General features: G+C 39.3%; 1 protein-coding gene across 1 annotated transcript in view; it reads right to left on the reverse strand.

Annotated features, from left to right (window-relative positions):
• Positions 1–13,627, reverse strand: part of LOC117412064 (X-linked interleukin-1 receptor accessory protein-like 2) — a 153,207-nt gene that overhangs the window by 39,170 nt on the left and 100,410 nt on the right. Inside the window, exon 5 of the mRNA XM_058989569.1 lies at positions 13,259–13,412. Within this exon, the coding sequence (XP_058845552.1) occupies positions 13,259–13,412 (154 nt within the window). The remainder of the gene's footprint in view (positions 1–13,258; positions 13,413–13,627) is intronic.

Below are 13,627 nucleotides of genomic sequence, written 5' to 3' on the forward strand. Positions count from 1 at the left end.
ATTTCAGGACTGCAACCCCTTTTGTTATATGCTGGCACTACCCATTGTTGGGTAAAATTGTGTTTTTTCCTTGGGTCTCAAACCAAGGGAAAACACAATTAAAGTACAGTTTGAACCGTAACTTTGTGTCTGTTGCTGTTGGAGCCCCTGCATCACCTGTACACCTGAGCACTGAAACCACTTGTTCACACCAAGTTATAAACCCACTGCTACTGTATTTGTAACAATATTTATAGAGAATTATATATAAAGTACGTATATATAGATATATTATTATTGAGCTTTAAAAATTGCCAGATAAGTTGATAAAGAAAACGGATGATTTCTGTCATTTTATACAGTGCTTTTATTACATAGCTGTAATTAAGTGATAATTATAATAATTATACAAATTAAGTGATGAAAAGTAATAAATTACTGTATTGCAATACAATACAGTCAATTACCCAGAATATGCATTCCGAAACATACAGTTATAGAAACCCCATGAAGAGCCTTTCACATGCTGCACAGCCCCAGGAGAGAGGGATGGAACACCACATGCTCACCAGAGTTCCAGAGCTGGAATGGAGCCAACATGCTGTACCCTCAGAGACTGTTTTCAAAGTGATCAAAATGTATTAGCTGCATAAAGTAATGATGATTGTAGCAGTGAAAAGGGTACTGCAGATAGCAAAGGGCATGGGAATTAATTTAAAAGCCTTGGGGAGGATACTTTTAAGCACCGGGTAAAAAATGAGAAATGCCTGCAGCCAAAGTTATGGTACAGTAATAGAAATTAACTGACTGGCAACAGTCTCATCACTGGCAGTGTCTGGCTGCTTCATATACAGTACTGTACTGACATGTTTAATGAGTGGCCGATACTTGGCGATTGTATATAAAGTAAGTAATTGCTTGTGAAGGGTGTTTAATTGACTGCAGTCATTCTCTGTGAGATACCCATCAAAGGGCCTCATCTGTGCCAATTTTCATTATCGTTTTGAGACCTGGTTAACCAGGACCTGGACTGAGACCATACAAACTCCACAGGCTCCCGAACAGCCAACAGATGGTGATACAATGTGTTGTTTCAGTTTCAACGCAGTGAAAGACAGAGATCCTGATTGGGTGGAATAACTGTGGATACAGAGACCGTTAGCTACACCAGGGGTTCTCACACTTTCATTGCAGCTCCCCCGTTCGGAAACGTTCCAGGCTGTGATGACCCCTCCCCGACCCATACGTTATCATAGGAAATGACTGTACATACTACATAGGAACTCTAAATGAAGCATGGGCATGCAATCATTATGCCTGCAGTCAACAGAGCTGGAGCCTTTCTAAAAGTGTGTGTGGAGTGTGGGGTGCGAGGTGCGGGGCGTGTGGTGCGGGGCGTGGGGCGCGGGGTGCGGGGTGTGGGGTGTGGGGTGCAGGGTGTGGGGTGTGGGGTGTGGGGCGCGGGGTGTGGGGTGTGGGGTGAGGGGTGTGGGGTGCGGGGTGTGGGGTGTGGGGTACGTGGTGCGGGGTGTGTGGTGCGGGGTGTGGGGTGTGGGGCACGGGGTGTAGGGTAAGAGTGTGACGATAGGTAAATGTTACAAGACCCACTGGTTGGGTAGCAATAGTTTTCAGGAATATTTTTTTTTGTATTTTATTTTTTATTTTTAGCTAATATAAAATGCACTTTTATTTCGACCAAACATCTGATCTGTAAAACAAAAAAAAACAGTTTTCAAAATGAAACCATGGCATAATATTAGAAACACAGAGGCAGAAGTGTTTAAATCAGGTGGTCTGGCTTCACTACACCATTTACTGTTAAGGATTTAGTGTGCGCTGTAATGTAATGCTAAGGATCTTAAAGGGCTTCGTTTTTTTTTCGTTTTTTTTTTCCAGTGCTAATTTGTATCTATTTTCGAGTTTTAAGTAAATCTTTTTTTCTGGGCTTTAGCTTTGTTTATATTGTATAAAATAATTGTTTTTGGTTACTTTCCATAATTCTTGGGTGTTTTTTTCTGTCACACTAGCAGTAACTTCACAGACAGTACTTATTATTATTATTATTATTATTTATTTCTTAGCAGACACCCTTATCCAGGGATGACTTACAATCGCAAGCAAATACAAATACATTCAAATACATTTACTTGCACACTTAAGTTGTACCTTCTTTCCTTCTTCCACATTAAAATCCTTATGGTCACGGGCACATTCTTCTGGGGTTTTTGTGTGTCTAGACATTTTTTTACATTTTGCCAGAATTTGCAATTCTGTTTTAAATTCTCACTATCTAATGTAATATAGCTTTCAATCCCACTAACAGGCCTTCTACTGTAATTGTAGCCCTGTTTTAACTCTCCAATAGAAATGTAGAATGTGCTGCCACTCAGTAGTTGGGTGGGTTTGAAGTATTCAGAACGAATCAATGATAGATACAAGTCAGGAAGGAGGGACATTGCCCAGCTGCACTGAGAAAGGTGGTTTTGTTTTGGGTGTTTTTTTTTTTTTAATTGGAAAGGGGTGAAGTCCACGTGAATTGAGTAACCATTTCCAGTGTTTCCATTTTTGTATCGAGTGTTTTATCGGTTAAAATAGAAAATCAGAAGCCATAATCTGGAGGTTATGTCAGTATTTTTTGTGATCACACGACCCCCTACAATAGCCCTGTGACCCCCTTTTACGTCGAGACCCCCAGTTTGAGAAATGCTGAACTACACCACTACAAATTGAAGCATCACAGTCAAGGGTAGCATGTCAACATGTCTTGCGCCAATGCATCTTTCCTCATACTAAAGATTTCAGGGGGAAAAACTGATCAGTACTAGATCACTTGCATTATGAGCTCTAAGGGTTAATGCACTGAAGATGCTGTTTATTTTAATCTGTGTGGTGTAAAACATTCAAAAGCCTTACGGCTATATGGAAGAAAAGTTAAACGTTGATAGTTGGTTGCTGGCCAGTTGCTGGTACTATAAGAAATGCAGTATATTTCCGGAGGGGAGTAGAGGGGATCCAGACAGCAGCAGGGTTGTAAAGAGAGGATCATTTCTGTCAATTCAAAATGCAACATCTGGAAATCCGAGATAAGAATTCAAACTGAAGATTCCATAGCTTTTGAGGATGAGCTTTTCATATGTAGGTGTAATGCAGTAGATGGGAAATGTAGGGGCAGCTAACAAAATAGAGTTCTATTTCTCAGTAATAACAACTCCCTTGTAGCAAGGCATGTTTTACAGAGTATTGGTGCAGAAACAGTAAAGTACAGTGACTGAGTGTGGAAACCAGTCCATAAGCTGACCTGACAGACACAGGGAGAAGGTGCTCAAGACTTTGCTGTGAAAAGTAGTCCACAAGCTGGCCTGACAGACAGGGAGAAGATGCTAAAGATGTTGCTAGTATAAACTAGCAGTGCATTTAGATTTTGGTAGTACCAAATAAGTACCAAATGATTCTGGGGATGGCCACCAACTAATTAATTAAATGCCAGTATTAGGGAATGAAAAATTCTCACTTGCCAGCTAATGGAATATGCCATGAACTGAACAAATGTGTCAGTTCTCAATTTTCCACTTGCGATAGGTTTCTATTCTACTCATTCGGCATGCTGTTTTCAGGAAATGCTGGGAGTCTTTTTTTCCCCCAGCACTTTTAATGACGGATGTATGTTTACAATAAAAGTTAGATGTTGGGACTCCAGTAATACAAGAAATACTCAAAAAGCTTTGACAGAATGGCTACTAAAAACTGCAAAGAGAGCAAGACTCCACACAGATACCTGTGGCACTATGCATTTTAACAACACAGATGCCCCCTATTAGATTCTGCTGTGACTTTCTAGAGGATCCTATTCATAGAAGATCACTTCACAAGGGGTTTTAAATGAGGAAACTGGAATCAAAGCCTGCTGTACAGTATGTTCCCCTAAAGGGAGTGTGTCAGCCAGGGTATCAGTGTTATCTATATGCATAAGGTATTGCTTTTCAACAGCTGTCACTTCTCATGTGGTGTGCTTTGTAGCTCAAGCTCAGACTATATGAGGGACTATTATTATACACCTTGCTGGCCTCACAACTAACATATTAAAATACAGTGAGGTTTGCATTTAACCAAACAGCTCAAATGTTTCAGTGTTTTGCTTTATCATGTATTTCAATTCCAATTTAAAAGCCATATATAAATATATGTATAGATAATTAGATTCTGTGATCTTGCAAAAGCTGCAGTCATTTGTTTTACAGCAAATACTGGAAGAACTGGAAGCTTTTTTTTATAATGCTTCCCACAGTTCATTATTTTTTCATGGATTCACACTCTATACCTGGTCCAATGGTACAAATGGATTTTTGAGACAATAGGCTTGTTGAGAAAGTGATGGATGTCAGCGTTATTAATTATCAAGCTCATTACTGAGTGAGAATAAATCACTTTTATCTAGAGACCATCACGCTTGATACAATACGGCACAGCGGGCTTCCTCTCCTCCTGATTTCATTAAAAGCCTCCTGTCTCCTCCTGACTGCATTAAGAATTCCTGTTGGTGCATTTAATTGTTGATTTCAACAAAGGGATTTGCCAATAACTCAATGTGGGTGCATTCGTTGGAAAGTAACATTATTATCTTGAGTAATCCGGGGCTAAGAAATCATTTCTAGCATGGTTCTTTTATTCTAAAAGCAATTGTATATAAAAAATACTGCTTCAATAATACGCTCCTTTATTAGGTCCCTGGTGAACTGATTGAGTTTCCTCTTACATCCGGCATCTTGCTTCTATTAGGACTCTGGCCTGCGTGTCTTCATCTGCCCAGCCTGAGTATAGGAAGGCACTTTCCCTTGGACTCCAGTCTTCTGGGTAATAACACAGCGAGCACAGGAGCTCATCCTTCTCAGAAGCAGACACATCCATGTTGTAAACTTTGTTTCAAAGGATTCCGTGTCACTGGCACCCACGGGACATAGGACTCCAATTAAAATACAGAAGGCAGATACACGATGTCACTCACGGTCTCACAATTATATCATCATGGTGCACACCTTGCCTCTTTAGAAAAGGAAACTTGAATGCCAGCCACCATCCCCACAGGCCACTGTGTTGACCTGCTGAGATGTTTCCTTAGCTAGTTAAAAATGGCAAAGTGATGTAAAATCTCCAACGGGATTTCAATTTGCAATGTCTGATCTGGAAAGTGTAAGGCAGCTCTTTTTAATTACATTTTCTCTCTGTCTTCTGCAGGACCTTTTCATTGCTGTTAGTGACAGCCTCCTAGTTAATCCATGGCCTCACCTCTGTACCTCGCCACGGTAACGCAGGCCCATTTATCTGTGTTCTTAGCCTCCTTTTCATGAGCAGAATAGTAATGAAGGCCTGTCGATATTCTCTAACACCACACAGCAATGTCCTCAAACTGCAGTTCAGAAGGAGAATTCTGAGGACTTAATTCATAATAACGACCCCTTAATGCACTAAACTTAATAATGCTTCGTAAGATGAATAAATACAGCACGTGCTAAACCATAAGCGACTTGCATGAGAACTGAGACACAGCACTTGCAAGCTCAACAGAGGCATGGAAAAAAAGAGAAGGAACAACGGCACAAACTGCTGGATATTTAACCTTTCTTTAGCTATCGTAACTCAGCAGTCTAAGACCAGTATCTTAATATCTTTAGTTTGCCGGACTAATAATTTGCATGCTGCTGGTCTGTTCTTTATTGACACACAATAATCTCTGACATTCTTTGTCGCGACCGTGCTGTCTGCGATGCATAACGCTGTATTGTTGTACCTCTTGACATTCCTGGCTTATCGTAGCTACGCTGGATTTGTGTGGATCCGACTCATGCCTCATGTTATTATTTTAATTTGCAAAGATTGTTAATGCCCCGAATCTCTCCAGGTGAATCTATTAGTAAAACAAACAGTTGATTTCCAATTCATTTTTTTAAATGTAATTTTCATGATTCATCTTTTAAAATGGTCAAACTTTATTCACCAGACATTAACACAGCTATGAATACACTATGTACTTTTAACAACATCTACAAGTGTGAAGTATTAAGCTGTGCCAGGCTGGAAGTGGAGCAGGAAGCTTCACAGACGTGGTCTGATGTGTAGCTTGTACTCATGTGCAGTTTTTCCTTTTCTTTTTTATTGATATATTTTAAGAAATGCTGACACATGGCATAGGGGATCTCTGTAACTCTCCGAAGGCTAGTTTGTTGGGGAAAGGTTAAGAACCATGCTGTAAATCACACTGTCACTGAGCATCACTCTGTATCAATCTGTGTTCAACTATTTTACCATTTAGAGAATTGCTGAAATGTTGCAGCAATGACATTGGGGTTGACAGCGTTGGATAACAGAACCATTTTTTTCTCTTTTCTCTGCAAGGTTCAGTAATAACCACTTGCCAGATCAATATTTGTGGATCTGATGTTAGGAACAGGCGACACTGCTGTTTAGAGAAACTCCACACTGCACTGCAAGCTAGTGTTTTCACAAGGTCCCGTTTCTCAGTGATAACAGAGCTAGGGCAGCACTTTGGGGCTTCCTTAATAGAATGAATAAAACCAGTATTTACTATAGTTAGTCTCCCGATTGTAGACACGTGTGTTAGATGCTCTCCCTAAACATTTACTCAGTGTACAGTGACAGAAAAATGACAAAAAACAAAGCATTAGTGATGGGTCTTTATACAGTAAAGGACAGTGCATTTATAATTTACTGCCAACATGTGAGATGAATTCCATGGAATATTGAAATGCTTGGAACAATTCCATACATAATTGATTTATCCTAGCTGTATTGGTCACACGAGGTTCTAAGGTTCTATATAAAACAGTGACTTGTTAAGTTGGTCTTAGTTTCCAGTTGTATAACCCTGTATTGTTGTTATTATATTGTTGTAACGCCTTTGGGTAGCAGTTTACATGAAGTGTCTCTGAGTATCCTGTCATTATAGCGGCACTTTCATCTTTTCAATTCATACATGGTTGTTATTTTCCATGTAGCAGCTATGTACCATTACAGTTCAATCCCAGTATGGGAAGAGATATTACTGTGAAGCATCGTTCAGAACAGATCCTGAATGGAGAGTGCTCTGCTTCTTTTTTCATGTAGGTGTTGATTAATAAACGCTTTCATGGGACAAGGGCCTGCCAGGGCATTACAGGGACATCACAAGCTGAAACTCCAGAACCCAAAACGGGTCCTGTCCTTCGACAAGAAAACCAAAGTTCACCTTTTATTCTTCTTTACCCTACCACTGCAATATTTGAAATCGGCATACTCTATGAAGTAAAAAAAAAAAATCAATACCGGCTGTAAAATGACTTAAGTTTATAGTTTTAGTAAATCTAATCAGCACACGTAACTGTAAATAAATTGCCACTTCGCACTTAGGTTGTTAGTAAACATTATTAAGAATCGATAAGCAATTACATTTAAGTGTATTTGAATAATTCCTTTTCATTTAAGCATATGAAGATTAAAAAAAACAACAGCAGCAGCAAAAGCTATTAAAAGTTATTATCACTGGAATGGTTTTATAATTTGCTTGTGTTAAATTAAATAGTTGTAACTTGCTAATGACTTTGTAGCAGAAGCTGACTTATTAAAATGAGTTTGCAAATGTATTTTAAAATGAAAAACTATTGGCAATGAATAATAACAGATTAACTGTGCAACAGCCACATTTTAATACAGTGATTAAAAATTGCAACGTAATTCAAAACAAACTAAACACATGAAAACATAAATAAAGACAATACAAATGTTAAACGTTTCCTCTTATTTTTTAAGATATAATGGGAACACAGTAAAGTGGAGTTTCCTGGTCCGTGCACTTGGAATGCTCATCAAGTTGACGGAACACTCGCCAATCTCAAGTGCAATGATTGATCAGCTCACGTATTGGCAGTAAAATAGGCTAATGGCTTGCAGTGAAGGATATTATGTTCCCATTCTATCTACAAGACAGCCTGGAAGCTGAGAGCCTGAGCTCACCGTCGCAACAACAGCAGGGCCCCCTCTCGCTGCAACGCTGCATCAATTATGTTGACAAATGAGCTGTATACCACAGATTGTTCCCGGATTCTTCATTCCAAAGCAGAGCTGCCCCCCCCCCCACCCCACCCCCCCCCCACCCCCTGTTCCTTTAGCAGAGACAAATAGCACAGAATGCCTCCAGCACGGCTCCACCACTGCCTGGGCTAAGTGTAAATAACATTTGACCTTAAAACAGCCTAAAAGACATCCCCCACCCCCTCCGCCATTATAACATGAGAATGATTTGATATTGAATTGCTTGGCAATTGCTTTTGTTTGAGCTGTCCAGGTGTCTGAAAGAGGAGTTTGGTTATTCCTCATGTAGCGTTTATATCCACTGGCTGAGTACTGTATCTGTACATCACTCAGAATGGGTAAATCCTGTAAATGCACAAGCTTCTACATAGATCTGCAATCACTGCAGGAGTCTAACCAGTGCATAACATTTTGTTTAATTTGCTCCAAAGACAGGGGAACATTATGCTGCTCATGTTTTCTTTCATGCCTTTGTCCCAATACCAGTGTCCTGTTTCAAACCGCAGCCAAGGTAAGCAAAACAGACCTTTCCAGAGTTACAAGTCCATTACTGGCATTTTGATGATCCCTTTTCTGCTAGAGATGGCTGGAAATGACAGATCATTGATCAAGCAATAGTCATCAGAGCACGACATCTAATATTAACTAATGAACCACCAATCAATCATTGTTCATGTGCCTTTTAAACCAGTAATCCATACCTTTAAATGATTCATGATCTCTGCAGTGTCACTCTGTTGTAAGGTGAGAGGTACCCTGCTTGTCTGCGTTGTTTGAATTATAATGCACAGATAGCTCTGCAGCTTTCATTTTAACAAGCCCAAAGCAATCTGATTTAGAATGGCAAATATTTCCATAATTCTCTAACCGTCTAGTTCAGGTATCCGTTATATGTAATCTATAAACACGTTATTTATAGTGACAGTTATATATTAGAAGAGCAATCTGCTGCAATAGCCTTCATTTTTACAGTATGTAATTAGTTGTGTATAATATTTTGTAAGAACGTTATTATATATGTATGTATGTGTTATGACGGGATTCATGTATTCAAGCAGTTGTAACAGAACTTCTTATTTTGCCCTTGGTGCAATCAGCCCTTTTGTTTGCCATGCTGCAGTGCTGTAAGGTGGGAGTCGTTAGCCAGGCTGTGCTGCCACTCAATGAAGGTAATGCAATCACTTGAGTGGATGGGCAGGCTCATGGGACAGACATGTGGGAGATATTTCCTCCCTTTCAGTCACTCAGAACAAGGATGTCTTTATATAGCGCAGCAAACTGAAGCACTCCAGCATCGGTTTGTGTGTGTGCTTCTTTTTTTACTGTTCTAAATTCAGTTAGTCCTTTAAGCTTTAAGAGTTTTAAGAGAGACGGGGGGCTCTCAGCTCTTTAGGAATGTCTGTATCTTGCAGGAAATTGTAAAGCCTGTAGGTACAGTATATAAAGTATTCTACAGGCAATTCATTTCCATAATGTTCCGAGGGTACAAGACCATGTTAAATTCACAAAAGGAACTGGATCAGCTTAATCACATTTAGTTGATGTGGCTCACTTGTGGTTTCCATGTGATTCATATGTACTATAAACACTCTGCCCTGGTGCAAAATGTGCCATGGATTTTTTCTGATTGCATTTTTTTTTTTTTTGATTGCATATATTTTTTTTTTGATTGCATATACAGTATATTTTTTTTTATTGCATATATATATATATATGTATATATATATATATATATATATATATATATATATATATATATATATATATATATATATATATATATATATATGTGTGTGTGTGTGTGTGTGTGTGTTACGGTAAAAGACCAAATTTGGTCAAACTTAAGTTTTTACCGGTAAATGTCAACATTTACCAAATAAGGTGTTAATGTCCGAAATGATGAGGAAATAGATTGCTTTTGAGAATTACCAGTTAATCTTATGATTTACTGAAGCTTATTGATAAATGCAGGTATATCATCGAAGAATGTATTTATTCCTGCATATAAATGGTCAATTCACAAAATAATCATTAATGTCGAACAATATATGTATTTCTGCATACGTATTTTCCATTAAGAAAATAATCACAACTTACAGTAATGATAACTGAGCAGTTTAAACTAGTTCAACATGGTACTGAACAATATTGTGATCCACTTATGTAGAACAACCAACATTCTGCTAAATTTACATTTAAAACAATTCACAATAGTGTTGAAGTATATTGTACTCCAGTAGTTTGATGAAAAATAACATTATGTAAAATGCAAATTAAATAATGTAGGACCTTAGTTTTTTTCAACAGAAAATCACACTTTTGTAATGACGCAAAATGCCACAAAGACAGGCAGTTAATAGATATATTTACTTATTGCAGCATAGTAGACTTTTCTTTACTTGGAGTTACACAGGACTTCTGAAGCCTTTCGGTCATATATTTGTTAATACACTTCAATTATATCCCTTGGGGGGGGGGGGGGGGTATGTTTATAGAATTTAATGCAATTTACTTGACCAATGAGTAAGTGCATCTTCCCCTCACTGGACAGATAAGCTCCTTCATGATTCTAATTTTCCAAGTCAGTGGGTGAATCAGATTGGATGCACCTTTTACCACTGACTGCCCTGATCAAGAAGGTCATGTAGCTATGCAAAGACGCTGGAGGCTTCTGTGTCTAAGGTTGCTCTCTACTGCAGCATTTATAAATCCCGGTATTACATCCCTAGACACTTCACGAGCTACCTGACATCAAGTTCTTTGCATTTAAATTGCAGTGCAAGGGATCGTACTTTGATCAGGCCCTGCACATGTACTATTATAGTGTTAAACAGAACCCTACAAATGAGTATATAATAAAACGAGTTTGAAAAATGAGACCATGTTAGTAGGGTTAATCATCCAGGTTCCGGGTTTGTGCATATCTCAATGTACATTTGACTGTGAATGGATCTGTGTTTACCTAGTGCTGTCAAATTTAATAGGAACCTACTGACGCCTCTGAGGATGTTATTGTGTAATAGTAATATGCTGCTGTATGCGCAATACATATAAATCACTTGGACCATTACGATGGACTGCTAAGCAGCTCTTTTCAATACTTCAAGAGTCAGCTCCTAATGCCTCCCCCACTCTGCTTAACAAGCACTGATGATGGCATCAGCTTAACATGCGTCTACTTGACTTAGATTATTCTGTACTTTAACCCACTTAAGATGCTTACTGCAGATGCAGTGATAAGCTGTGAAAAAGCTTGCAGCTTTTCTCAAACACATTCAGATTTCTACACTAAAGGAAGGCATGGCCAGGTGAGGTGCAGTTCAGGTTCAAAAGGGAAGAAGCATTACTGTTGAACAATATTGATAAGCAGTAGTGTCGGGCTCTGACAACACAAACTGATTAATATTTCAAGCGTCTAAGCTGCTACTGTTCTTGTGTTTTTATAACGTATCCCTCTTAACAGACTACAGATGCAATAATTACATAGGGCTTAAGTCTGGGTCCTCTATGTATCTGAGATAATTAAAGACTAACTCAGTCTCATGCTTGCTTTGCAGACTACTGCCTCTGCTTCACATTTCGTTCTGCCCTGTGTGTAACTAAATGAAAAAAAACTGTAGAAAAAAAAAAAAAACTGTAGAAGCCTTGAACTACATCCTAAGTCTTAAATGGTAAAAGTTCCAAGACTTATAATACTTATTTGATTTATTTCTGGAAGGAATCCTTCATACTTCAACATAGCGATTCTGTTGCCCAGCAAACTACAAAGATATACAGCAGTGGGTCAAGGCCAGGGAGCACATAGTATTTAGCCTGTGCATCTACCAAATCACTGGCATCATCTGAACATATTTTGTAATGTATCTCGATGCATCAAAACTAAACCTGTAGGTCATACAACACATACGCAAGGGCAGAACTGGAGACACTGGGACTGGAAAATGAATTGAGTTGACAAGGGGCCCATGCTTCTGTCAGTATTAATGCTGTTGACAGCAGCCGATGAGGATATAAACAGTAGCTGGGGTTCTCCACCATCGCCTCCCTCAGAACAGCTCAAACAAGTCTGCTACATTTCACTAAGAGGCATCCTCTGCTTCACATACACTATCTACCCACGAACATGTTGGAATCTTTCATTCAAAGCTGCTGTTGAGATGCTCAAGTGTTTTCTTTGAGCTTATTGGGCTCTGGCCCAAGCAAGGCGTTACACAACGTTTGGTGTCAAGCTCACACAGCACAGTACAGCAGATGGCAGCTATAGAGACCTGGGATCAGAACAATATGAAAATGATACTTTAGTGACTTTAGTAGCACTGGGTCATTGAATCCAGAGCCGTCCAACTGCATGGGAATGAATGCAGTGGTAATGTAGGGCATATGAAGATGAAGAGGATGCAGCCCTTGCTTTGGCATGTCATATATCATTCTCTACACCTGAGTGTCTTCTATTTATTTCTTGATCCAAACCGTTTTATCATTAAAAGAAAGAATAATATATATCGTCACGCATGCAGCCACGCGCAGCGTCGAGACTTCTGAGCCTTCGCTACATCACAGATAGAAAAAAAGCATTTTGAATTCAGTAGAACATCATCCAGCATCTATTAGAATCAAAGGTTCAAAGGTAACAACTCAAATAACAAAGGATAACAAAATATTTGTTTGCTTATCCTCCCACCGTCAAGGCCAAGATAATCTTTTTTATTTATTTATTTTTTTTGTAGCAGACTGTCACTGAATCATATTGTTTATTGTCCTATCCACGAGTTTTAATACAGCACAAAAGGCCCTAGCAAGTGCCCACGTGTTTCATTTTGTAATTAAGCATGCTGTCGCATTGTAACTACACAACCATGCGTGTTATTAGGGCGCTGTTACTGTTTAATTGCATTGTAATTTGTGATGTAAAGTGTAACCCTCTTGTCTATTTGCTATTTGATGTTTTTTTTTTTCACTGAAGAAACTACACACTCGCACACACTCGATTATTAACAGACATTCACACAACAGCCACCCTGAGCCAGTGAGATGGCAAATTTAACAGAAGCTTTTCTATTTGAGGTAATGATTTTGTTATTGTACTAGGTCTAGGGCTGGTTCAAATGCATAGTACTCAGCCCAGCTCAAATGTAACCACAGCAATACTGTGACCCCCCCCCCCCCCCCCCCCCCATGGTAAAAGAGCCCCTCCTACCTGTAACCTGCAGCTCTGTGGTTCTTCGCACAACCTTGCTGCCATACTTCAGCTCACACGTGTAATTCCCACCGTCCATTTCTTCAACCTCCGGTATTAACACGCTCGTAGTGTTCACGATTACCAAACTCCTCCACGTTTTTGGAATGCATTCCTAGGACAATGTGAACATGTTAGGCCTGTTTGCTGACATCGGCTTTGCTACTGCACTGATTAAAACAGTACCCCTACAGCATGTTTAGTACTGACCAGGCATACTGTGCAACGTGGGGGACTACTAATGTCCTGCTACAGCCTCTCATACTTCTGTGCAAGCAGCTGAGTGCAAAGTGAATGCAGAACTGATATTTACATTTGAGGTTCTAGCAA

The sequence above is a fragment of the Acipenser ruthenus genome, chromosome 16, assembly GCF_902713425.1.
Source record: "Acipenser ruthenus chromosome 16, fAciRut3.2 maternal haplotype, whole genome shotgun sequence".
NCBI lineage: Eukaryota > Metazoa > Chordata > Actinopteri > Acipenseriformes > Acipenseridae > Acipenser > Acipenser ruthenus.